Source organism: Eulemur rufifrons, chromosome 5 (assembly GCF_041146395.1).
Source record: "Eulemur rufifrons isolate Redbay chromosome 5, OSU_ERuf_1, whole genome shotgun sequence".
Taxonomy (NCBI): domain Eukaryota; kingdom Metazoa; phylum Chordata; class Mammalia; order Primates; family Lemuridae; genus Eulemur; species Eulemur rufifrons.
The window spans coordinates 30856948-30881013 of NC_090987.1; the positions used below are offsets into that span (position 1 = coordinate 30856948).

Genomic DNA, 24066 nt, shown 5'->3' on the forward strand with positions numbered 1-24066 from the left:
CGTGAATGTATTTAATGCTGCTGAAGTGTATACTTAAAAATGGCTAAAATGGTAGATTTTATGTATAAATAAAGAACCTCTTAAAAGAGAGAGAGAGAGATGAACATGAACCAAACAAATTCTGAATTTAAAAAATTCAATTACAGAAATTGAGAACTTAAGGGAAATGTTTAAACATTACTTTGAAAAGTAAACTGTTACTGAAGGGAGAGTTAGTAATCTGGAAAATGGGTGATAAAATATGCAAATGAGAAAAATGAAAAAAAAAAGAGCAGGTAAGAGATATAAAGGATATAGTGAGGAAGTCTAACATTTTATTGAAGTTCCACAGGAAAGCATGGGGACAGAAACAATATTTGTTCCCTAATTCCCCCGTCATATTTTTATATATTATCAAATCTTGCTAAATTCACATGTCTAACCACCTGTTCTTCTCTCATCTCTTTTGCCCTTTTATCCACTCTGCGTAATACTGTCAGATACTGCTCTGAAGTACAGTTCTGGCCACGTCACAATTAAGTGGTCTGCACGGATCACTAAATGCATTCCTAGCATCTGAGTCTGGTGTTGGAAACTCTGCACAACCCAACTTCAACCAATCCCTTAGCCTAGGTTCAGGCCGACCAAGATGCTGCACTAATTCCTGAGCGCGTCCTGAATTTCCCACGGCTGAGCTCTTGCTCCTGCCGCTCCCTACGCGGGAAACCTGTTCTCTCCTCCGTCTGTGTCAACATTCCAGCCATTCGACAGGGCTCAGCTTGAGGAGCAGGTCCCACGAGGAAATTCTTACAACCTGTTCCGCTCCCTTCCCCGAATCCTCCTGCCCACAGGCCTGCACCCTCGCCATCCTGGGCAGTACCTCTACCTTGCCACCCTCCCCGCAGCTCCTGGAACTGTTACTGTGGACGTGTTTGAGGTGAGTGTGGTCTGACCCTCTTCCTCTCCAAATTTAGAGTCCGTGGGTTCTAGTTTTTAAAGTTTTTTTGATGCTATACCAGCCTGGGACTAAAAGAGGAAAAATGCATATATTTAACTATATACGTCTATTTTAATATATTTAAATATATATCAAATATACAAGTTTATATATTTATTCTCCCACACCCCCTTCAGTCAACCGTTTTGACCCTGGGATGTCCCCTCCAGGTCTGACCCGGGCCTGCACCCCTCCTTCCGAGACCCGACGCCGGGAGCGCGCGCGCCACTGAACTGCAGTCCTCCGGCCTTCCTAGAGGGGCGCGCCGCCCCCACTTCCGGCGCTAGTGCGGCCCAAGGAGGCCGTCCTGCTCCCTCGGGGGTAGCTGCCCGCGGCGGGTAGAGCGAAGGGTGAGTGGGGCGGTCCGGCAGCGCGGCTTCGGGTGCTTCCCTGTCCGGCCTCAGCCCTCCCCGCCGCCTTGCCTGGGCCCCCTTGGCCTGCCCCGGGCCGCGGGGAAGAGCTTCGGCTGTTCCAGGGTCCCGCCCCTCCTCGGCGCTATCAGCCCGCGGGTCCGTCGGTCCATCCCTTCATCCGTTTGTCGGCTAGCGGGTTCATCCACTCCCCCTTGGCCCCTTTGATTTCTCAAGCACTTACGCAGCGCCTTCTGTGTGCTGAGCTGCAGGCTTAGGAGTCGGACGTGCTTTCCTGCTACTTCTCGCACGGCCAGAGCTCGCTCTTGAGTCAGGTGTCAGGCGTCATCGGTCTTGACTCCCCAGGTCTGGGCGAGATCCTTTATCCGTCACTGTCAGAGCACCTTCTGCTTTCCCCTTTGTAGTATTTTTAATCACAATTACATTAGATAATTATGTATGCTTTCTGTTTAACGTCTGCCTCTCCCTATTTTTAAGTTCTGTAATGGCAAGGACGCTGCGTTGTTTATAACTCTTTGCTCAGCACCTAGCACAAAACAGGCACTCAGTAAATATTATTAAATAAATGTGTGAAAAACGCAGGCCCTCTTCTAAAGGGCCTTTGATTGGTGGGAAGTGCAAACGTGAGAAGGCATTTCAGCAGAGAGTAGGCATCTAAGAGTAAGGATTCTGGAGTCAGATCATTTGGTTTCAAAACTGTCCAGCGACATCACTTACAAGCCATATGACCTGGAACAAATGACATAACTTCTCTGTTTCTCTTCAGTTAAGCAATTGAACTGCACCATAGAGTGCAGTGAAGATAAAATGAGTTAAGATATTTACAACAGGTAGACAGTGCTTGACTCTGTAATAAAGGTTCAATTAGTGTTTTCTGTTACAGTTAAGCAAACAGATACATTATAATACCTGTTACATTATGATACAGGTACGTTATAATAACAGTGGTGCTGCAGCAAACAGGATTGTCCAAAAGTGCCCTGGAGGTTCCCTCTGAGTTGCTTGGACTAAGAGCTAGCTAGGATAAGGGACTCACCTTTTCCCAGAGGGAGGTCCATACCCAAACTCAGTACTTCCCATTTCCTCAGCCCTTCCCATCCCTCCCCTCCATATGCTGGGTAGCTGGTTCCCTGGACAACTCTATACAACTGACACCCAAATCTAGACTTCTGGTCCAAGCAGTCAGCTTATACACCTCACTAATATCTCCAAAAGTTGGTTGCTCACATTTGTACCATTAGAAGGTAGAGGGAGCTCTCTCCTGAAACACAGGAGCACCTCTCCGCAGACGTCCCTTCTGTGGGATGATGGGAGAATCAGGGACCCGTGCTTTCTTTACTGACCTCTGGCTAGTAAGTTTCCCCAATAAAGCCTATTCTATAACTCATGCCTTAGTGATGTGGAATTTGGCCCTTCCCTTGCCTCTTATCTCCTCTGAGCCAAGTGTTCGAAAATGTAGGTTTTATTATTATTCAGGCATGGTGAGGACAACAGATCAGGAGATGATTGCCATTGAAAAGATAGTTTGTTACTCAGTTTCCGTGTGACGGGGACATGCCTGGCCATGCTGGGCCACACAGGGAAGCATCAGGGTTGGTCAGGAGGCAGACGGAGTGAGGGAAAGTATGCAGGGATCTTTACTCTGGTTTCCATGGGAAAGGACAAGGCAGGGTAAACAGGCTTAGCATTGGCTAGTTTGATTAATTTCAGTGGGCTCTGGGGCATATTTGTTGTCCCTAGTTGTTTGGTACCTGTCCCTAAGGTGGTTCGGGTAGGGGAATGGTGGCCCTGAGTGTGAGAGCCTGGTAGAGGAAGTGGTGGGGGTATGTATGAAAGGCACACTCACAGATGAATTGTTTACTATCTCTAGGAATTGACTAGTCCTGGGAGGGGCAGCCCCTCCAGTGTCATTGAGGCCCCAGATGTCAAAGCATCAGTATAAAAAGGTATTTAATACAGCAAGCACTGGTCAGATGCCTTATGTTATTTCTAATTCTTGGAATACTGCAATGTTACGTTATTAACTTCATTTTTAGGAGAGGAAATTGTATCTCAGAAAGGTTCAATTGGTGACTAATGTCATATAGCTAGTAAGAGGCTGCACCATGATCCTAAATTGGGTTACCTAACTCCAAAGCTGGCTCTCTAGGTGAGCTAGATCACCTCTCTGTAGTATGTAAAAGTGCTGTTGGGACATTTTTCAGTCCTTATTAGGCATTTGGCAATATTGATGATTGCCTCTTTGAAATTTTCCTCCCTTGACTATAATGACACTCATTCTTTTATATATAGAACATACTATGTGCCATGTGTTGGGCTGAGTGATGGAGACACAATAGTGAACAAAATGTTGATGTAGCTTGCAATCTAGTCATGGATAAGACAGGTATTAACCAACTAGTCCCACTAAAGTACATATACTGATAAAGTGACAAAAGTGCTCTGAGAGAAAGGAATGCAATTCTCTTTAACCTTGTCTTTCATGAATCCTTGACTGGCCCAGGCTTCTTAACCCTGGCTGCCACCAGAATCACTTGCAGAATGTTTTAGAAATATGGCCATTGGGACCCCACTCAGGAGATTCTGACTCGGGCTGGAGTATAGTCCAGGCAAATGAGATGAGTATAAAGAGCACCTCACCTCTGTTACAGAGTTTTTGTTTTTGCTTTTTAAAAGCTAGTCAGAGGAACATGATCAGATTTGCAATTTGAAAAGATCACTCTGATAAAGTAGATGACAGGCTGAGAAGGACCAAGTGCATATGGGAAAGCCAGTCGGTGAGTTACTGTACAGTGTGACAGGATAGTTGCTGGGATGAAGATGGTGGGAAAGGGTAGATTCTGGAGATAGGAAATAAAATAAATAGGACTAACTTTGCATTAGATAAATGAAGGAATTTTTTTTAAAAAAGGACCATTTAGGGATGCTTGCATATTTTTGGCTGTGCAGCCTGGTGGATGTGCCTACTTCTTGAGAGGGGACCATTGAAGGAGGAGCAGTTTTAGGGTGTGAGGAACCATGAGTTGGTTATGAATGTGCTGAATTTGAGGTCCTTTTGAGAAATTCAAAAGGAGTTATGGTAGGAATGAGGAAACATGGGTAAGCAGGTCTGGAGCTCAGATGGGATGTCTTGACTAGATGAATGATAACCCAAGGTGAGGACGAGCTTGCCCGGGTGGAAAGTAGAGGGTGAAAATAGGGGAGGACTTCGGGCTAACCTCATGGGCTGACGTAGAGGAGGGTGGGCCTGTGAAGGAGATGGGAAAGGAGCAGAGATGATACCTTATGATTAAAAACATCCCTCAGTGACATACCCATAGAGGGCAAGTTGATAAGGCATAATATTTTTTAATAAAATAGAATAATATCACAAACATTGAAATTAAAAGGCAAGTGACATAGGCTAATGGTCACTAAGTGAAGAACACACATCAATGCAATGCAGCTCTTGGTAAGTGCTACATACACATCCATGCACAGATCTGACAGTGCAGTCATGAAATTTTTTAAATGATGATTGTCACATAATAAGAACTAAAGAAATGTGTTTAATATTTTTCTTATACTAAAAAATTAAGAAAAATACCCCCAAATTTCTCTGTGTTAAGGTGTGTGTAAAGGATCTGGTAATATCTGGCAAAGCAGAGTTTAGAAAATGCTCTTTGTAGGCATCTTAGACCTAACTTTCTTAATGCATAGCTCAGCAAATGATACCACCGTCCTCCAGTCACCTGGGCCAGCTTCTTGACCCCTCTCTCTGTCAAACACTTATCAAGCGTGTCCCTAACCTCCCATCTTTACATCTTTTGGCTCCCTTGGCTCAGGCCTCATTGTCTGTCACTGGAATGGTTGCAAGAAAACCCCTTCCCATCTTCTTTACATCACTCTGTGGGTGGCCTGACAGACCCTCCAGCCATCTCCGAGGCCATGAGGATCAAATATAAAGTCTACAGCACAACCTCTCAAGCCCTTGGTGGCCTGGCTCTTCCTCTATAGGTGCCACCTCTCTCTCTGTTCTTTAACTGTGCCCCAGACTGGCGCAGGTTTCTTCACCAGGCCGCACATCACAAGCACTTGTGGCACTTATTGAAGCCCCACCTATGAAGATGCTCCATGGCTGATCCTGAGCCATAGTTAGAGGTGAAACCTACTAGTCTGGTCTTCCCGGACTACCCTCAGTTTCCTCAGTGGGCCACATCCTCTCATACCCTCTGTTCTATTTGCCTGGGTGACCTTCCTCTACATCTTTACCTAGCTCACTCATATCAGGCTGTTGAGATGTCTTCTCCAGGCAGCTCTCCCTGGTTCTTCCTGCACCTGTCTTCCTGGTCTCGGTCAGTTGTCTTTCCCTTGTGCTACCTTGTATACTTACCTCCATCCTTGGATTTATCACACTGTCTATTTACCTGTTGCCTTCTGACTCTACACTGAGAGTCCCTGGGGACAGACCTTTTAATCCTAAGACATCTGCCTCGCACACAGGAAATGCTCAAGTATTCGTTTTTATTCTTTTTTTCTTCTGTCCAGTGATACTTCCAAAGGCTCAATTATTTGTTGAAAGAATGGATGAAGGACTCCATTTCTCTTTTCTTTGTGCTGTTTCAAGACCTTGTGACTTAAAGTCAAGAATAAATTCTCCTTGTTTGTACATTCACCGTGGCCATTCTCCGTGACCCCTTCCTAACATTTTCACCATCATTCCTAATTTATAGTATCAACTAAGATTGTCCTGGGCAGTAATGCATTCTGTAATCAAAAGAGCAAGGGCTTCAGAGTTGGGCAATCCTGAGTTCATGTCTTGACTTTCCTACTTACCATCTTGGGGCCTTGGGCAAATTACTTAACTTTCAAGAACCTCAGTTTCCTCACCTGTAATATCGATATGACAATACTTAACCTCACAGTGTTGTTGTCAAGCCCCAATAATATAGTATTTGTGAAGTGCCTGGCCCACAGTAGATGTTTATTAAGTGTGATTTCCCTTCTTTTGGGAGGTCCCATGGCATAATAGAAAAAGCTAAATACTTTGGTTGCAGAGCCCAGTTCTGCTGCTCACTGGCTGTATGTTGTTGGTCATCTCATGATTCTCAGAAGCCTCCTTTGGAAAATGGGCATAATTTTATGATTGTCCTTATTGAGTTGTTAGAAAAATTATATCAAATTTATATAAGTGTCCAGCTAGTGCTCAGTAAAATGTTAGTTATCATTCTGAGACATACTAATGTACTACGGTGTTTTTTCTGCATGCCATGATCTATGAGCATTGTTTATTATCCCTGATGTTGTCCCTAACATCATTATTAAAGGTCAAATTGATTTTGGCTACACTGAAATTTTCTATTTCACATCCTGAAAAAAATCCTGTGTCATTTATACATGTATCATTTATATGGAAGCTCCCTTTTAGTTGATTTTCTTTACAAACTGGCCTTCAAAAACCTGTACTTATATTCCAAGCACGTTTCCCCTGTGTAACATGAGCGTTGTTCACCTCAGGAGCTCCCTGAAGAGCTGGAATTTAAAGGGAATCTCTCAGACACAAACCAGCTCCTCCCTGCCTCCGCTGGGCTGCCTTTTCAGACTGTCTCTGCCCAGAATGTCAGGAGAGGCCACGGCCTTGGCCTACCGTGCTCCGAAAGAACAAGAAGGACTTATAATTGTGAAGGTCGAAGAAGAGAATTATGTTTGGGGACAGGACTTTGGCCTTCAGGGAAACCCCTGGAGCCAGGAGGTATTCCGTCAGCGGTTCAGGCAGTTTGGTTACTCCGACTCCACTGGGCCCCGGGAGGCTCTGAGCCGACTCTGGGAGCTGTGTTGTCAGTGGCTGCGGCCGGAGGTGCACTCCAAGGAGCAGATCCTGGAGCTGCTGGTGCTGGAGCAGTTCCTGGCCATCCTGCCCAAGGAGTTGCAGGCCTGGGTGCGAGAGCATCGGCCAGAGAATGGAGAGGAAGCCGTGACTATGCTGGAGGAGCTGGAGAAGGAACTTGATGAGCCAAGGCAACAGGTAAGAAGTAGGTGTTTTGTTTGTTAGACCTTTTATAAGTTGATGGGGAAGATGTTATGAGTGGCAATGACTCTACTTGAAGAGAATTATAGAATTTCTGTCTTTCTGGTTATTAATTATTCATTCCCTGGATTCAGGTCACTAGGGCTTTTAGTCCTGTTGTTTTTTCTCTAATCCTTTGAATGAGTTTTTAATTCCTCCTGTCCTGCCCTGTTACTCTACGGGTTTTCCTCCTATATATCCTGAGAATCATAGTGCTGGTATTTGATTACTCCTAGGACACAGCTCATGGCCAAGAAATGATCTGGAAGGAAGTGACATCCATGGGAGCCCTGAAGTCTCTGAGTAGCCCACTGCAGCCCTTGGAGAACCAGTGCAAGAGTGAGGCTCAGGAGCCTCAGGCTTTCCAAGAGAGAGGTGAGGAGCCCCAGTCCTTTTGGGGTTTAGGATAGAGGTGAGGGCTGTCATCTGTGGTATGGTTCATTTTCTTAGTGACAGTCACTGTGGCCATCACTGAATATTGTGGAAAGGCCTCCTTGTCTAGAAATATTCTTCCATTGGCTCTGCTTAGAATCTGAAATTCCAATACCAATTCTAACTTTGGGTTAAGAATAAGGTCTTTAATAAAATTCTCTAAAGTATCTATAATATTCAAAGACCAATATTCTGGTTTTTTAATATTTTGGTTCCATTGGCAAGGCAGTCCCTAAGATGGAGTTGAAATTGTGTCAGTAATAGAAACCATATAATAACTTGAACAGAGAAAAAGTTTAATGTTAAGAATTATGAACTATTAATATAACAGGGCTTTAACTAGTAAGTGGTATAACAAAAAACCAAACTTTAAAGCATACAGGAATAACAGATATAGGGTGTCTCTGGGCTGAGGTAGAACACCCAAGGAAGGAACAAATCTGCAAGAGGGTGCCACATCTTCCCCTTCCCTGCCAGGGCTGAGATCCAGATCTTGTTGGAGAGGGCTCAACCACAGCCCCTGGATGGAGACACTCACTGAAGTGCTGAGCTGGCAGAACTCAATGAGGAGCCACTCTCTGGAGTGCCAGAAGCCCGCCATGGGGAGGTGACATGGCACAGAACTTGCTTGGAAGACACCCACAGTGATGGTGCCTCTGGAACTCATTGGGGTGTGCACTGCTGGGTGTCCCATGTGCTACAGAAACAAACACAGAGAGCATGCCAGAACCAGGAGGAAAAGCCCCTTCCTCTTCAGCCCCCTCTACTGACAAAAGTCACATCATGCCAGCTGGCAAGAGAGAAATGTTCCAGTATCACAGGCAGGGCAATGAAGGGTGAATTTGAAACTAAGAGGCAATGCATTGATAGCTGTCACAGATGCCAAGGATTAGAACTGAAAGGACTTTGATTATGTTATTGGCAAAATTGGGTTATCTCTATACAAATATTTCTAAATACTCAAGTGACCATTTCTTATTCTACTATAATCTCTATTTGTCATTTCTAGGAATTATTCCAGTTAACTGTTTATTCTAATTTTTTTGGTATAATAATAAATGGATAGTTGAAAAAATAAAAATCTTGATGGTTTCCTGATCTATACATCTAAGGTCAAAGTTTTTGTCAGGTCTCATAATTTGACTTTATATAGTTATAGAATTTGGAAAGATATTTAAAAGCCCATAAGTTACATTGCTTTTCTAATTTCCACAGCTCTTAATTTTGTCCCTACATATTATATTGCCACTTTATAATTTTTTAAAATATTTATTTATTGATTAATATTAAACATCTTTATTTGAATTGTAACTCTACCAATTATTAATTCTATGGTCTTGCATAGCCTCTCTGAGCCTCAGTTTCCTGATCTGTAAGATGCACGTACATTTAGAGGACTCCTGGGAAGAGTAGAGTAACTTAACAGTTTTTCATAATAAAATAATTCAAGTTATATCAGCCATCTCTCTCTCATAGTCTCCTGTTATGAGTTATTAGAAATCTAAAGATAAAGGAGTCATGTTTTATAAGAGCTGGAAGGTTTGGTTTTGGGTAATCACATCTACTGGTTGTTTCCAGCCCCTTCTTTGATGGTTTACACATAAAAAAAAGCAAACCTATTAGACTCCCACCTGATCCCAGAATGAGTCAGGAAACTGCAATATTTCTTCTCATGCACTGGGTATCTTATTCTATTTGATTGTAATTATTTGATTCATTTGGAACCTGTCAGAATTTGCAATTGCCTTAATGCTTCTAGTTCTGATATAGTTCAGCTCTGTTTAATACTAACCCCCAAAACATTTCCTAATCATATCTTTTGCTCTCCTACTTTGCTAGAAGACCACTAAGACTCTTAGATATCTTTCTCCTGATTATTCCTTCTCACCTTTATTCCATTCCCTCATTACCTAAAAATATGTCTTCTCCTCTAACCCAGGATTGTCTCCTAGCTTCCTGGTTGCTATCATTTGTCACTAGTTTCTCTAACTAATGTCTTTCTTTGTCCACCATCCCTCTTCCCCAATACTGACTCTCATTCTTTGTCTACTTTACTCTCTGAGCGGGCCACATCTCACTACCCCCAGGCCACTTTTCTGAATTGTTCTAGATTGAGAAGCTAGTTTTGAGAATTTTCCTCCTAATAGGTAAACACTTATTTCAGTTGGTTTATTTTCTGTTCCTGCTACAGTAGTTTCCTTTCTTCTGGCACGGAGAGTAAATGACATTTGCATTTTCTATTCACATTGTTAGATGGCAAGATGGTGGCTGACGACACGTTGACAGCAAAGGATGAAATTATTGAATGTGCAGCCTCAGTAGCTGTGATATCCTCAGAAGGGCTTCCTCGGGAAATGCCTTCAGAACAGATAGTTGAAGAAGCTTTGGGAGGTCTAGGCAACTCTGAGAAGCAAGAGGGAAATGCTGCAAGGAACAAAATGAGTCCGCTTCCTTCCCAGGAAAGACATTTCAGTCTGGCAACCTTCAACAAGAAAATTCCCACCGAAAAGAGTGTCCTTGACTGTAATGAAAGTGAAGGCAGTCTTGATCTGAGATCAAATGATGCTACACAACAGAGAGTTCACACTGGGGAAAGGCTCTTTGAGTGCTTTGACTGTGGGAAGGCCTTTTGCCAGAGCTCAAAGCTGATTAGACATCAAAGAATTCATACTGGAGAGAGACCTTACGCATGTAAAGAATGTAGCAAAGCCTTCAGTTTGAGCTCAGACCTTGTTAGACATCAGAGAATTCATAGTGGCGAAAAACCCTATGAATGTTGTGAATGTGGGAAAGCCTTCAGGGGCAGCTCAGAGCTCATCAGGCATCGGAGAATCCACACTGGAGAGAAGCCTTATGAATGTGGTGAATGTGGGAAAGCTTTCAGCCGGAGCTCAGCCCTTATTCAGCATATGAAAATTCACACTGGAGATAAAAGCTATGAATGTATCGAGTGTGGTAAGGCTTTTGGTAGGAGCTCTATCCTTATTGAACATCAAAGAATTCACACTGGAGAGAAACCTTATGAATGTAGTGAATGTGGAAAATCCTTCAATCAGAGCTCAGCCCTCACCCAGCACCAGAGAATTCACACTGGGGAGAAACCTTATGAATGCAGTGAATGTAGGAAAACATTTAGGCATAGGTCAGGCCTTATGCAGCATCAGCGAACACACACCAGAGTTTAACTGTGGGTAAGAGCCATCTATTTTGAAATGCAAGGAATTCACTGTGGGGGTGAGACTGCCAGATAGAAGTTTTCTGAGAGCAGGGTTTCTGTCCTTCCAAGCCCAGTTCAGTACTGTAAGAGGAGATTCACACAAAGATGTTTGTTATGATTATTAAAGTGTTGAATGGAAGTAAAATTTTACCCAGGTCTTCTCCAAAAAGAATGGTAGATACTTCCTAGAAATGTCTAACACATTTCTGGATGAGGATGCTCATCAATACCCCCTTCACTCCGCTCTCTACCAACCCAGACATAACTGCCACTGGGCACCTTCACAGTAAGTCCAGGATCGGTCTGAAAGAGCTTCTTATAAGATGGCAAGGATGGCTGCCCAGCAAGAGAATTTGCATTTGGCAAGTGGAGGCACATGTTGAGTCATTCAGCCGTCTGAAATGTTGAATTGAGGAGTTGTGAAATGAGTTACACTATTAATTTACTAGTATTGGAGGCAGTTTAATATTAATAGTATCTGAGGAATGGTGGCTCATTCCGCACCCCTGCCAATTCTCAGCCCTGAGCTTCTTGCTGAGGTCAATTCAGGTTTACTTATTTATTGAGTACCTGCTATGTGATAGCCATTGGAGCAGACATTGCCTTCTTCGAGTTAAGGGGTACATATTTACTAAACAGGTAATTACAGTGAAGTGTGATAAGTGCTTTGGTAGGATAAATGCAAGTTTCTGTCAAAGTACATGGCAGGGCTACCTAACCTGGTCTGTGAGTCATTGAAGACCTGGATGACATCTCAGTTGAGAACTAAAAAGTGGGTAGAAGTTAGCCAGGTCAAGGGCAGGGGAGAAGAGAAGAGCGTTACAGGCAGAGGTTATAGCACATATTAATACAATGGCATGAAGATAAGAGAGGATCTGGAGATACACCTTCATCAGGACTCTTCTCTTCAGCAGGCATTAGTTGTTACAGACTCTGGCTCAGAGCCATGACTTGTTGATTTCTCCCTTATTTATAATTACTGAGCTGGGGAGCCTATTCCAGACCCAGAGTGACCTATGAGACCTTGAACTACTCGGAGTTAGTGTGGTACAAGACTCTGATGTATCTTATGGAAGCAGGCATGTATGTACACCAAGGAAAGAATGAAGCTGGGAGGCCAGAGACAGTGGGGACTGGGGTGTTTGTGTCTCATCCCTGGGGCTCAGGAAATGGGAGACGTACAGGAACACAGTGATGGGAAGACTATCTTTCCAGGCTCCACTGTTCCTCCCTGACATTCTCCACCAAGCTTGCAGACCCTAAGCTACTTGAGGACAATTAACATTTGTTGAGTTACCCCCTCAGATTCCTCAAAACTATTCTTTTCTGCTAATTTTTATTTTGGAAGTTTTAATTAACTCCCATTTGCTAAGGGCAATTAATATCTAAGAGAAAGTTTGATTCCTCTTCTTAGATGTCCTTCCTGACAGTGTTATTTCTGAAGAAGACTTGGTGATCACAGCTGTTGTGGGTAATAGGGGAGGTAAGTTAACCCCCTTTGTGTCTAAGATTGTGCAGTTATCATTAGCAAGGTCAATCACAAATCTAAAGGGATCCTGCAAATGGATAGCGATTTGAGTTGCCTTTTCCTATAGGTGACAATCAAATGATTTAATGTTTTAAATATCACTTAATGGATTTTTTCCTGATTGTGAATTAATTATAAACGTTCATAATATAGAAAATGAGAAAATATAAATCACCCACAATGCCATTACCCATAGAGACATTGTTAACATCTTGGAGTACTTTCTATTAGTGTTTTTTTCCCCAGCTCTAATATTTTTGGGAAAAATCCTGTTTAGTAAATAATTTTTGGTAACTAACTTTTACATTTATACTTAAACTGTTTAAAATTAGAGTGTAATGCAAGATGTATTGAAATAAAATTTGAGTTTTAAAGGTTTGCATTGAAACTATTCATTTAGGAGTACAGAGCACAATAACGAGTGGGGATAATGCTTGGAGGACAGGGAAGGGACTGTGGGAAGAAGTCAGGGGATTGATGTTCTCAAGTTGTTCTCTGAACCAAAAAGTGGGAAACTGTGGCAGCCAGTCTTTAGGGCTGCAGTTCATCAAAGTCACAAAATTAAGGGGGCATCTGGGATTCAGTTGTTGAAAAGCTCAACATGGAAATGAGAGCAAGTAGCCCCTTTAAACACATATGCATCCTATGACCACCAGACTTAGGATTCTTCCTTCCCTTGGGGTGGCGGTAGGGGGTGTCGTATGCACCAGAGTGGAATCCTCACCACTAACTGCAGAGGACCAAGGTTATGCTTGTGGGCTGGGCAAGGGCCTGCCATGACCTTACCTGTCTCCCCAAGTAGTTCCTCACTACAAAGGTGAGCTTGGAGAGACCATGGTCAGATTTGCTTTACATTTTCAGTCCTTTCATTTAGACAGTGTTAGTTGAAAGCTATGGAAATGAGGGAGAGAGAGGTAGGAAACTAATATTACACATTTTGCCTAAATTGCATGTTATCTTTTTTAATCCATGTTAAGATCTATTTAAGGTAGACATTGTTACCCCTGGACTGCCTGTATACCAAGGGAAACAAGACAGCCCTGAGCTGAAAGTAAACACATGAATTCTCTTTGAAGCCAGACTGGTGAAGGAAAAAACAATTTCCTTTGACATCCACCTTGTTTTGGTGCACCCCTCCATTTCATAAAAATGAAATGGTGAGGCTTTGACCATAAGAGATCATCTACTTCAGCTCCTTTAAAGTTGAGGGTCTGGAGTTGAGGTGACTTGTTCATGTCTGCAGAATTAATGGAAAAGCTGCCGAAGGTCTTCACTTCAAGGCTATTGCTTTTTTCAACTGTAAATCTCTTCCAGGCAAATAGCTTCTATTTGCAGTGGGATATATAATTTGCAGATTTTTTTGTACACTATGTGTGAGATGGCTAAGTTTGCTATTGTTATTTTACCAGTGATGAAATCGAGGATCGAAGTTAGTAAGTTAGCTAACATCCTGAGACTTGGAAGGGACAGAGATGCTGTAGAAAGCATGTGCTTTTCTTCGTATTTTCTCAACTGTTCTGGGCTTCCATTCACTCTTCCCCCCTAATTTTAAGAGTATTAGATATTTATTGTAGAAAAATTTGGAAAATACAGAAAAACACAAGAAAAAGTTATTAATAAATTACCTATAACCATAGCACCCAGAGATAACCAGTATAGCACCCTGAATTACATATTTCCAGTATTTTTAATGAATACATATTTTACATGGGATCATATTGTACATACTTCATATTTTTACTTAACAATACATCATGAATGCTTCATTTCTTTTAATATTAACCATCAGTTTGAACAGCTTTTAAGATTTTGTGTACATTCACAATGGTTTCTTCAGAAGTATACATTTCCAGGTAGAATTTCGGTCAAAAGGCGATGCTTAAGGCTTCTGGTATTAATTGCCAGATACAGTACGTACTCACATCTCACCAGCAGTGTTAGAGTCCCAATTTCCCCAAATCTTTGTCAGATTTATAAGGAAATGTCTTTTTTTTTTTTTTTGAGACAGAGTCTCGCTCTGTTCCCCGGGCTAGAGTGAGTGCCGTGGCGTCAGTCTAGCTCACAGCAACCTCAAACTCCTGGGCTTAAGCGATCCTACTGCCTCAGCCTCCCGAGTAGCTGGGACTACAGGCATGTGCCACCATGCCCGGCTAATTTTTTGTATATATATATTTTAGTTGTCCATATAATTTCTTTCTATTTTTAGTAGAGATGGGGTCTCGCTCTTGCTCAGGCTGGTCTCGAACTCCTGACCTCGAGCGATCCACCCGCCTCGGCCTCCCAGAGTGCTAGGATTACAGGCATGAGCCACCGCACCCGGCCAGGAAATGTCTTTTTAACTCTTGCTTTAATATACATTTTAACTCTAGTGAGGCTGAACATTTATGTGTTACTCATTAATATGTATGCTTTTGTGATTTGCCTATTTAAGTACCAGTTTTTTCTATTAGAACTTTCCTATGGGGAGACAGTACAGAGAAGTGGCTCCACAGCAGGGCGCTGGGTTCTTAATACTTGGGTTCAAAGTCTGATGTTACCATTTTTTAGCCGTATAACCTCTAGCCTTCATTTCCCTATCTGGAAAATATGAGCTGTAGTGAGAAATAACTAATACATATATACAAAGCCAAGTACTTATTACATTTCTTACTGATGTATGCAAGAGGGCTCTTAAATAGAGTAGTTTCCTTTCTCAATGTTAATATCAACTCCTACTTAATGTCTTACCCCTTTCAGTTTGAGTCTTTCTCTGTGGAAAAGGAGGAAAACAGGAGTTGAACAGCTCTTACCAAGATTTTGTTAAATTTTACCATCAATTCCAAATGATCCCCTCCCTTTCTCTTTTTGGGCATTTAGCCCTCTTGTCATTCTTACTGGTTAGTACATACCCAATCACGTATGCTCCAACAGGAGCACTGCTTCTCTTTGCTTCTTTTTCTTTTTTTCCTGTTTCTTTTTATCTTCATGAAAATTCTTTTTCTATGCACAGGACTCTAGATTTCCACAGATTTATTTTTTATTTTTTGGTAAGGTGTGTTATTCCTCCAACTTATTAGGTCTTTTAAATGACATGTCTTTCTGTTGCTGATTTACCTGTACAACTTCCCACCTTGTGTTAAGCTCCAGCCTAAGGATACTCTTCCTGCTGGGGCCCTCAGAAAAGGGGAAGTCTTGACTGAACGTGACTAGTAGTTTCTGTCATTTCCTTTTAGCGTCGTCTTTAACAAAATTTGCAAAAAATACTGTGAAATAATGGTAACATAAGGCAAAACTGAACATGTGCAAGGTGCCTAGAGAATAAGTCACACACCCAGCAACCAAAAAATATTTTCTGAGCATCAGAGCACAAGTGTACCAGGAACTGCAGGATACGGCCCAGAAACAAATGATATGGCAGGTTGAGTCACAGCCTTGGGGATGAGAAGGAATCTGACAGCAGCTCTGATACTATCCTAAGAACTCTTATGTCTGGGAGAGGGAGACTTAGAACTCTGTAACAGACTCTTAACATCTAGGTTGGGCTCTCTCTCACCCTAATCCCACCACTATCCCCATGGAAGTTCTAGGATAATCTACAGGTTGGGCAAGGAAACATTAGTCCTTTCCCTGGGGTCAAAATGACCAAGGCAAAGCTCCTGACCACTATATGGTCTAAGGGCTCCAGGTTTTGTTTATTAACAGAAACTTCTCCGTTGGCATATATATTGCTATAGGTGCTATTTAAGAGTCTGGCCACACCCGTGCTTCTCTTACAGATATGACCTCACTTCAAAAAAAAAAAAAAAAAACCTCAACAGAAATGGACCATACTTTCTTTCTGGCCTTTGTTGTTCCCTCTACTGGGAACATTCTTCCCTAGCCAACACCCCTGGCTAAGTGCTACTCATCCTTCAGGTTATCTCCCCCATTTTCCTCATCCAAGGTTGAGCTGGATGCTCAAAGTCACACAGCACTGACCACAACAGTGTTAACTGCCTATTTGGCTGCCCTGCCCATTAGACTGTAGAGATTATGTCTTGTTTTCCACTGTATCCCTAGTCCCTGGCACAAAGCAAGTACTCAAAAAATAACTGTTGGATAAATTAATTTATATTCTATCTTCTCATGCCTATATAATTTCTGGCTTGCCCTGGGCTCAACAAATCATTGATGAAATCATTTCCCCTCCTTTCTTGCTGCCCTGTCGCTGTTCTTTATTGGGTCAGTAAATTTCGAATTCCTGAGACAAAGTCCCTTGTGCTGTCCACACCATCCCCCTAACCTGGCACACTGACAATCAAATGCAGTGGCAGAGCATTTCGTGATATTCCCATAAAAAAATGAAGCTTCAATGTTACATTCCTATTTTTCATTTTTCCTGAGTAGTCCTAATGGTAAGAGAAAAGCTGGAAGTAATGATTCTCCTGTCTTCTATTCTGATTAGTCACAGGAAAAGCTTTTAAGGGGCAATTTACACTGGCATTGGGACATGCTGCACAAAGCAAGGTGACCGACTCAAGATCTGGTAGTTTATAACCTTTATGGAGTCTTCCTCTAAAGTAAACCCTTTTGATTAACAAAGATAAAAATCTGAAGTATTTACAATATTCACAAGTTACTTTACAGTGTGGACTCTCTGATGACGCATAAAGACTGATCTGTGCCTGAATGTCTTCCCACATTCACTACATATATAAGCCTCATCCCCGGAATGAATTCTCTGATGCTGAACGAGGGCGGAGCTCCTTTTGAAGGTTTTGCCACATTCATTACACTGATAAGGTTCCTCTCCACTATGAATTCTCTGGTGTCTGATAAGGTTTGAACTCAAACTGAACGCTTTTCCACACTCATTGCATTCATAGGGTTTCTCTCCACTATGTATTCTCTGATGGGTAGTGAGCTCTGAGCTCTGCCTGAAAGCTTTGCCACATTCGTTACATTCATAGGGTCTCTCTCCTGTATGAATTCGCTGATGTCTAATAAGTTTTGAGCTCTGGCTAAAAGTTTTCCCACACTCGTTACACTCATAAGGTTTCTCACCAGTGTGAATTCTTTGATGTATAATGAGATACGAACTTTGGCTGAATGCTTTGCCACACTCATTACATTTACAAGCTTTCTCCCCAGTATGGATTTTCCGATGTCTAATGAGGGCTGAACTCTGATTGAAGGCTTTCCCACATTCACTACATTCATATGCTTTTTCACCACTGTGAATTCTCTGATGAATAATAAGGTATGACCTCAAACTAAAGGCCTTCCCACACTGGTTACACTTATAGGGCTTTTCTCCAGTATGGATTCGTTGATGTTGTGTTAGAGTGGAATACTGCTTAAAGCTGTGCCCACATATTTCACATCTATAAGGTCTCTCTTCTGGAGGAAATTTCTGACATGTTAAAGAGTTTGCAGTTAGAATCAAACATCTTTCAGGATCACCATAATGGGCTCTCTTTCCTAGAGATTTGTGTGTGAAGATCACTTGCCTAAAACTGCCTCCTTGGGAAGGAGATCTTCTTAATTTCTCCCCTGTAGCACTTCCACGCTTCCACTCTAAATTGCTTTCATGCTCATTAATTCCTCCAAAGGAAGGTTCCCCAGGAAATCGCTGTGATCTTTCTCCTGAAATGTCCTCCTGTGTTGCTATTTCATTTTTCTCACAATCTGAAATGACAAATAGCAAAACACAGATTTTACATTTCTCCAGTCACTCTCAATATTCACTTTCTACATGACAGAAAAGAGAAGCTTCTTCCTGCAAAAGTGGCACTGGTCAAAATAGGGTCTCTCCTCTTTTCTAATGTTAAAGCCTGTACCTACACTTTGAATTTCATCCTTTCCTGCCTCCTTTGAGATATCAATTGATCAATTACTTACTATCTCCTTCCTATTATTTTCAACCTCTTTTTCTACTGACTTCTGTTCATCAGCATTTAAATAAGCTCAAGTCTCTCTCATCTTTTAAAATCAAGCTCCTTACCTACACATCTCCTTCAAGCAACCTCACTCACTCCCATTCACAGTAAAGTTTCTTGAAAAGGGTTGTCTGTACTCATTCCCATTCTGCAATCTGGCTTCTGTCTTACCTTTCCCCCCAGCCTCCACCACATCCACTGATATGACTCTCATCAAGGTCACCAACTTCGTAGCTGTTTAATCCAGTGGGTATTTTATGGATCTTATTTAGTTGACTTCTCCATAGCTGACACTGAGGACCACAAATTTCTTCAAGAGACATTCTCTTCTAGGCTCTATCAGCCTGATTTCTGTGGCTATTTCTTCTTAGATTCTAGGGCTAGTCACTCAAACACTTTGTTCCTCCAAATATGGTTCTAGGCTCTCATGTATCATCACTCTATAAACTGTCTACTCCCAGGCTTCAATTACTACTTACACTGTAAACTAATTTCCCCCCAGACTCCCAGATACCCAATACTATTAAGCTATAGACTCTCACATCCAACTGCTAGTTGGGCATTTCACTTGTGAATATTTCACATGCACCAAAATGTCCCAAACTAAACACATCATTAGATGTTTTTTTCCCCATTTACATGAATTGCATCACCATTAACCAGGTTGTTCATGACTGAAACCTGAGTATCATCTTCAACTCCTCTTCCTCATGCTCTACTTTTAACAATTACCAGCTATTGCAATGAAGTTTAAATGCTGATGAATAGAAGCCAGCTTTTATTTTCCTCACCCCTACCATAACACATATTGATTTATTTACTGTGGCCACTTGGATTACAACAGTTTCTAACAGGATTCTACTATTGCCTTCCTCAAACCCATTCTCAACTTTGCAGCTAAGTTCTAAACCACAAATCCAAACAGGTCATTCCCTTGTCCAAAATCCTTCAACTGTACCACACCGCACTTAAGAGACTGCACAAATGAATGAGCAAGACATACAGGTTTTCACACCTTGGGTCCCATTTTCCTCTCTAGTTCATCTCTTACCACCCCTCTCCCATCAATTCTCCATTCAAGTCAAATTGAACTAACTGCAATTTTCAAAATGCCATGTATTATCTCACCTTAAGCACTCTGTGGCCTTTACTTGGGCCACTCCTCCTCCCACCTATTTACTTGGCTTTCTCCTACTTATAGTTCAAATCTTGGTTTAGATGTCTCTTCTTCCAGAAAGTGTTCCTTGAACTTTTAAGGTTGAGTTAGGTGCCTTTACATGTGCTCCCACAGTACGCAGTGCCTACTTTTATTCTATAATTTACTACGCTACATTGCAATTGTCTTTTTGCTTGTCTATCACCCACCAACTAGACCTGAAAGCTCCTTGAAGACAGAGACCCAGTGCCTACCACAGTACTAACTGGACATGTATTAGTACCCTATAAAGTTACAAAATCATGGAATAAGTAAATGGATGACAGGAAAACTAACACAAGGAGGGCTGACTGCAATTTCATGAAGGTTGCTGAATACAAAATGCTAAAGTGAACACCTCTGGTTTAGAATAATAAAGTTGATGCTCACATGTAATAAGTTTATAAAATGAATTAATTCTGTATCCTCAAAAACAGAGGCCTGATAAAAGTTCCCAGAAGAGTTTCTATTCCTCACCACTTTTAGGGGAAAGGCAAGGTTTCCTGGATTTCAGCTGTGTCTTTAAAGGCTGGAACTGGATGTTTGTTGACTCTTGGGATGCTCCAAGACATGTTAAATCCTTCCATGGCACTGCTGGTCCCTGTAGACTAGCTGGGGCCTGAAATCAATAAAATACAGTTAGCTTTGTGAGAAAATCCCTAGCAACACTGCTTAGTAAAAGTCTCAAAGAGGTTAATGAGGACTCCAGAGAGGAAGGATAGGAAAAAAAGACCATATAAGGGTAGAAACAGGTATGGCCCTATCAGTCACTTTAGGGTTAGGGTTCAGTAGAGACATACAAATCTTCACCCTGTTTCGATGATACCACATGCTCCAGGCTGTAAATTCCTTTTCTTATAACATATCACTTCTCTCTTTTCCCACCTGCTGCCCTGGATCATCAAACTCCCTCTCCAAATCCTCCAACAGGGTCACAGCTTCCTCGCCACTTTTTGGGTTATGTTGTTGAACCCAGATCTGCAGCTCCTCAGGCAGGATGCTCAAGAACTGCTCCAGGACCAGTAGTTCTAGGATCTGCTCCTTTGTGTGCAACTCTGGCATTAGCCACTGATGGCAAAGCTCCTGGAGTCGGCCCAGAGCCTCCCGGGGCCCAGGCGTCTCCTGGTAGCAAAACTTTCTGAATTGCTGGCGAGATTCTTCTTGGCAGGATTGGGTACTTCCATTCTGTTTAAATTTTGGATCCCAGGAAACACCCTCTTCTAGTTTCACTAATATTAGTTCTGGTCCCTGAAGATCCTGAGGTATCTGAGTTGAAACTTCTCTGGACTCCACAGCCATTCTGGGCTAAAACAGTTTAGCCAAAATCTCAGTACAACTGGGTTCTGTGCTTCAGGAGTGTGAATAATCTCTTCTTTCCTGAAGGATATATACATATAGAAAAAAAGACTGTTATAGCGGTGAAAACAATCTCTAAGAACTTGTAATAATAAAGATCAGTCACTCAAGTAACACATTCAAAGGAAGTAGGTTTGCAGCTATAATTAAACAGTAATCAAATGACAAACTAAAAATCCTCATTCAGTGTCTCCCATTATGTAGAATTCCTACCACTATTGTTAGGAAAAAATATTTTAGAAGCAAAAGAATACAGTATTAGCATCAATCACATAGTGGGAAAATTATTTCCTTTTCAATTCTCTTTCAATGCTGATTGCATCAAGGAGAGAAATCTCAGTCTTTCACGTGTATGTTAAATTTGAAGAACTCCCTTTCTGTTTTATTTATTTAGTTTTGTAGAAACAGGGTCCCATTCTGTCACCCAGGGTGGAGTGCAGTGACGCAATCATAGCTCACTGTAACCTCGAACACCTAGTCTCAAGCAATCCTCCCACCTCGTCCTCACAAAGTTGTGGGATTACAGGCATAAGCTACCTCAGCTGGCCCCTTTTCAATAAAGTATAGGCTTCAGACCTCCAAGGATAACAATATTTAGGCAGAATTTAACGATAGTTTTAAACATTTATTTACAGCTACCTTTTATAGCAGGTAATGCTGATTTTCATTAAGGTAGTAATAAAACATTTTCTAAAATTCACACAAAACATTAGTTGCTTTAAGTAAAAATATCATGGGATATTTGCCATTTGATCACATTTGGTGTTCACTGAATTTCATCAACAAACACTGAGGTACTTACTATGGGCTCTGTCCTGAGCCAGGCATTAGGTTAAAGTTTTTGCTTGTGAATAAATGTACTGAGGAATTAACCAAGTAGTATTTACAAGATGCTTACTATGTGTTCCAAAAACATGTTAGATATCATAGGCACAACAGAAGCAAAAAAAGTCAATCTCGGCTCTCAAAAAGCTTAAAATATCCTGGGAATAAAAAATTTTCATTCAAAGTTACCACATTCAAAGTGAAATGTGGTAACAAATAACTATATGTTTTAAATTTTGTGATATAGACCAAACACGAACTGATTTTAGGATGGGAGGATATTGACAGGAGTGTATGCCCTTGAGGAAAAATTGAGTAAAATTCAATCTTAACACTACAGTTAAAAGGTTAATTAAAATATTTAGGCTACAAATTTGTGATTTATTAACTAGGCAGGCTGCATTAACTAGCCCTTCTATTTTTATATTCGTGGTTAAAACACAGGAGTTGCGAAACCATGGGAGCTGGGGAAGAAGTGCACTTTCCGATGGAAAGCAGGGGCTTGACTGCAGGCCTCCGCCAAGGGGCCGCGACCCAGGGCTGGGCAGGCCGGGGAGAGGGGCTCCTCCACCCCACGCCCGCCGTCCTGGCCGCGCACCCTGCCCGCCCTCCTTCCGCCTGGGGGCCCGCGTCCCTCACCGCGAAGCCCACGAGCTGCCAGGGAGCAAGTTCCTGACCCCGAGCGGCGAGCCACAAAGACAGGAAGTGAGCGCCCGCGGTCTTCCGCTCTCGCGCCCTCCCGAGCCTGTGTTTGCCCACCCCTTGCTCTCAGGCAGCCAATCAACGCTGCGGGTTCTACTCTTTCTCCCGCCTTCCCTCTAGGGTCTCTCGCCCGGCGGAACCCGGAAGACCCGGCGAGGGTGCGCTGAGAGGCGGGGGGTCTTTGTGAGCAGCGGCTCCGGGAGGGCACCGCCCCCGCCTGGGCCACTTCCCAATCTGGCCTTCTCCTGCCATCATCTGTCATTCTTGGCGTCGCGTCATTCCCGTCTCTTCCCACCTCCCAATTTCCCCGGGAAGTATTAGGATTTTCCTGTAATTCCGGTTCTTTTCCAGGATCTCCGACAAAAGTAAACGCAAGGGCGAACAGGCTGGCCAAAAATTAACACGTACATTGCATATCATTTTGGCCTTGAAACAGCTCTGTGCGGTAGCTATCTTGTCCCCATTTTACAGGCCTAAACGTTGCCCAAAGTCAGGTAGCCTGTGACCAGGGACGCTGAAATCCCCATAGTTGAAGAAGACTCTGGTGTCCCAGACTCTGGGCCTCTAACGCCGGGTTTTTCTATTTTTTACTGGAACCCAGCTGGCATTAAGTCTTACTATACTTTTTTCTTTGGCCATTTAATGGGTGAAAAAGGATACCTAATGTTTTAACTTAGCTTGAGGTTAAGATATTGCCCTCTCATGTTTATTGAGCATTTATGGTTCTTCAGAGAAATAGCTTTGTCCATTTTTAAAATTAAGGTGTTAGTATTTTTCTTTTTTATTTGTGAAAAGGTTTTGCTTGTTAGGGATATCATCTCATTTGTTACAAACATTTCCCCATTTATTTGTATTTAATTATTTTTAAAATGTTAGTACATAGGATAAGGTGATGCATACGTAGAAACAAAGAAATTTTCCTTTGTGAGTGAAGACTTTTAAAACACATATCGGAAAAAAGTGTTCCTTACCATATACAGCTGTTAGTGACTCGCTAATTCTTAATCATTGTGAAATTACTATAGCAATTTTACACAGCAAGAAAACATTATCACTTTGTGTTTCAATTGCCTATTGCTGCATAATTATGAATGACTCCAAGACTTAGTGACTAAAAACAGCAGATGTTGTATTGCTCACAATTCTATGGCCAGGATTTCAGGCAGGGTATAGCAGCGATGGCTAGTCTTTTTTATGAGGTGTCAGCTATCTAGGTTAAACTGGGACTGGAAGGTCCAAGATGGTTTCACTCACATTGCTGAGGTCTGGTGCTGCCTCTTGGCTGGAGCTACTTGACTGGCTTCCGTAAAGCCTTTCTGCATTCAGGAATTTAGCCTAAGCTTTCTCACATGGTGACTGGCTTCCAAGAGAGTGAAGGAGGAAGGGTGAACCTAGTTTTCTCAAAGCCTAGTTCTGGAACTCGCGTTGTATTCCTTCTGCAGTATTCCAGTGGCCGAAGGATTAGATTGGTGGAAAGGGAAAATAGACTCCATCTGTTAATGAGAGGAGCAGTTTGATCAT

General features: G+C 42.3%; 2 protein-coding genes across 2 annotated transcripts in view; one reads left to right on the forward strand and one right to left on the reverse strand.

The window, feature by feature from the left end:
- Positions 1-11059, forward strand: part of LOC138383467 (zinc finger protein 24) — a 50813-nt gene extending 39754 nt beyond the window's left edge. Inside the window, exons 1-3 of the mRNA XM_069468454.1 lie at positions 6894-7351; positions 7630-7768; positions 10079-11059. Coding sequence (XP_069324555.1) covers positions 6944-7351; positions 7630-7768; positions 10079-11010 — 1479 coding nt within the window. The 5' untranslated portion in view covers positions 6894-6943 and the 3' untranslated portion in view covers positions 11011-11059. Of the gene's footprint in view, positions 7352-7629; positions 7769-10078 lie in introns of the transcript that reaches the window.
- A 3857-nt stretch (positions 11060-14916) lies between these two features.
- ZNF397 (zinc finger protein 397) lies at positions 14917-22531 on the reverse strand. Its single transcript, XM_069468456.1, has 4 exons — positions 22483-22531; positions 20548-21039; positions 20140-20281; positions 14917-18216 (listed from the first exon to the last, which is right to left on the reverse strand). Exons 2-4 carry the CDS (start codon positions 20959-20961, stop codon positions 17165-17167), a joined length of 1608 nt encoding a protein of 535 aa, XP_069324557.1. The 5' UTR covers positions 20962-21039; positions 22483-22531; the 3' UTR covers positions 14917-17164.
- Positions 22532-24066: the final 1535 nt, after the last annotated feature.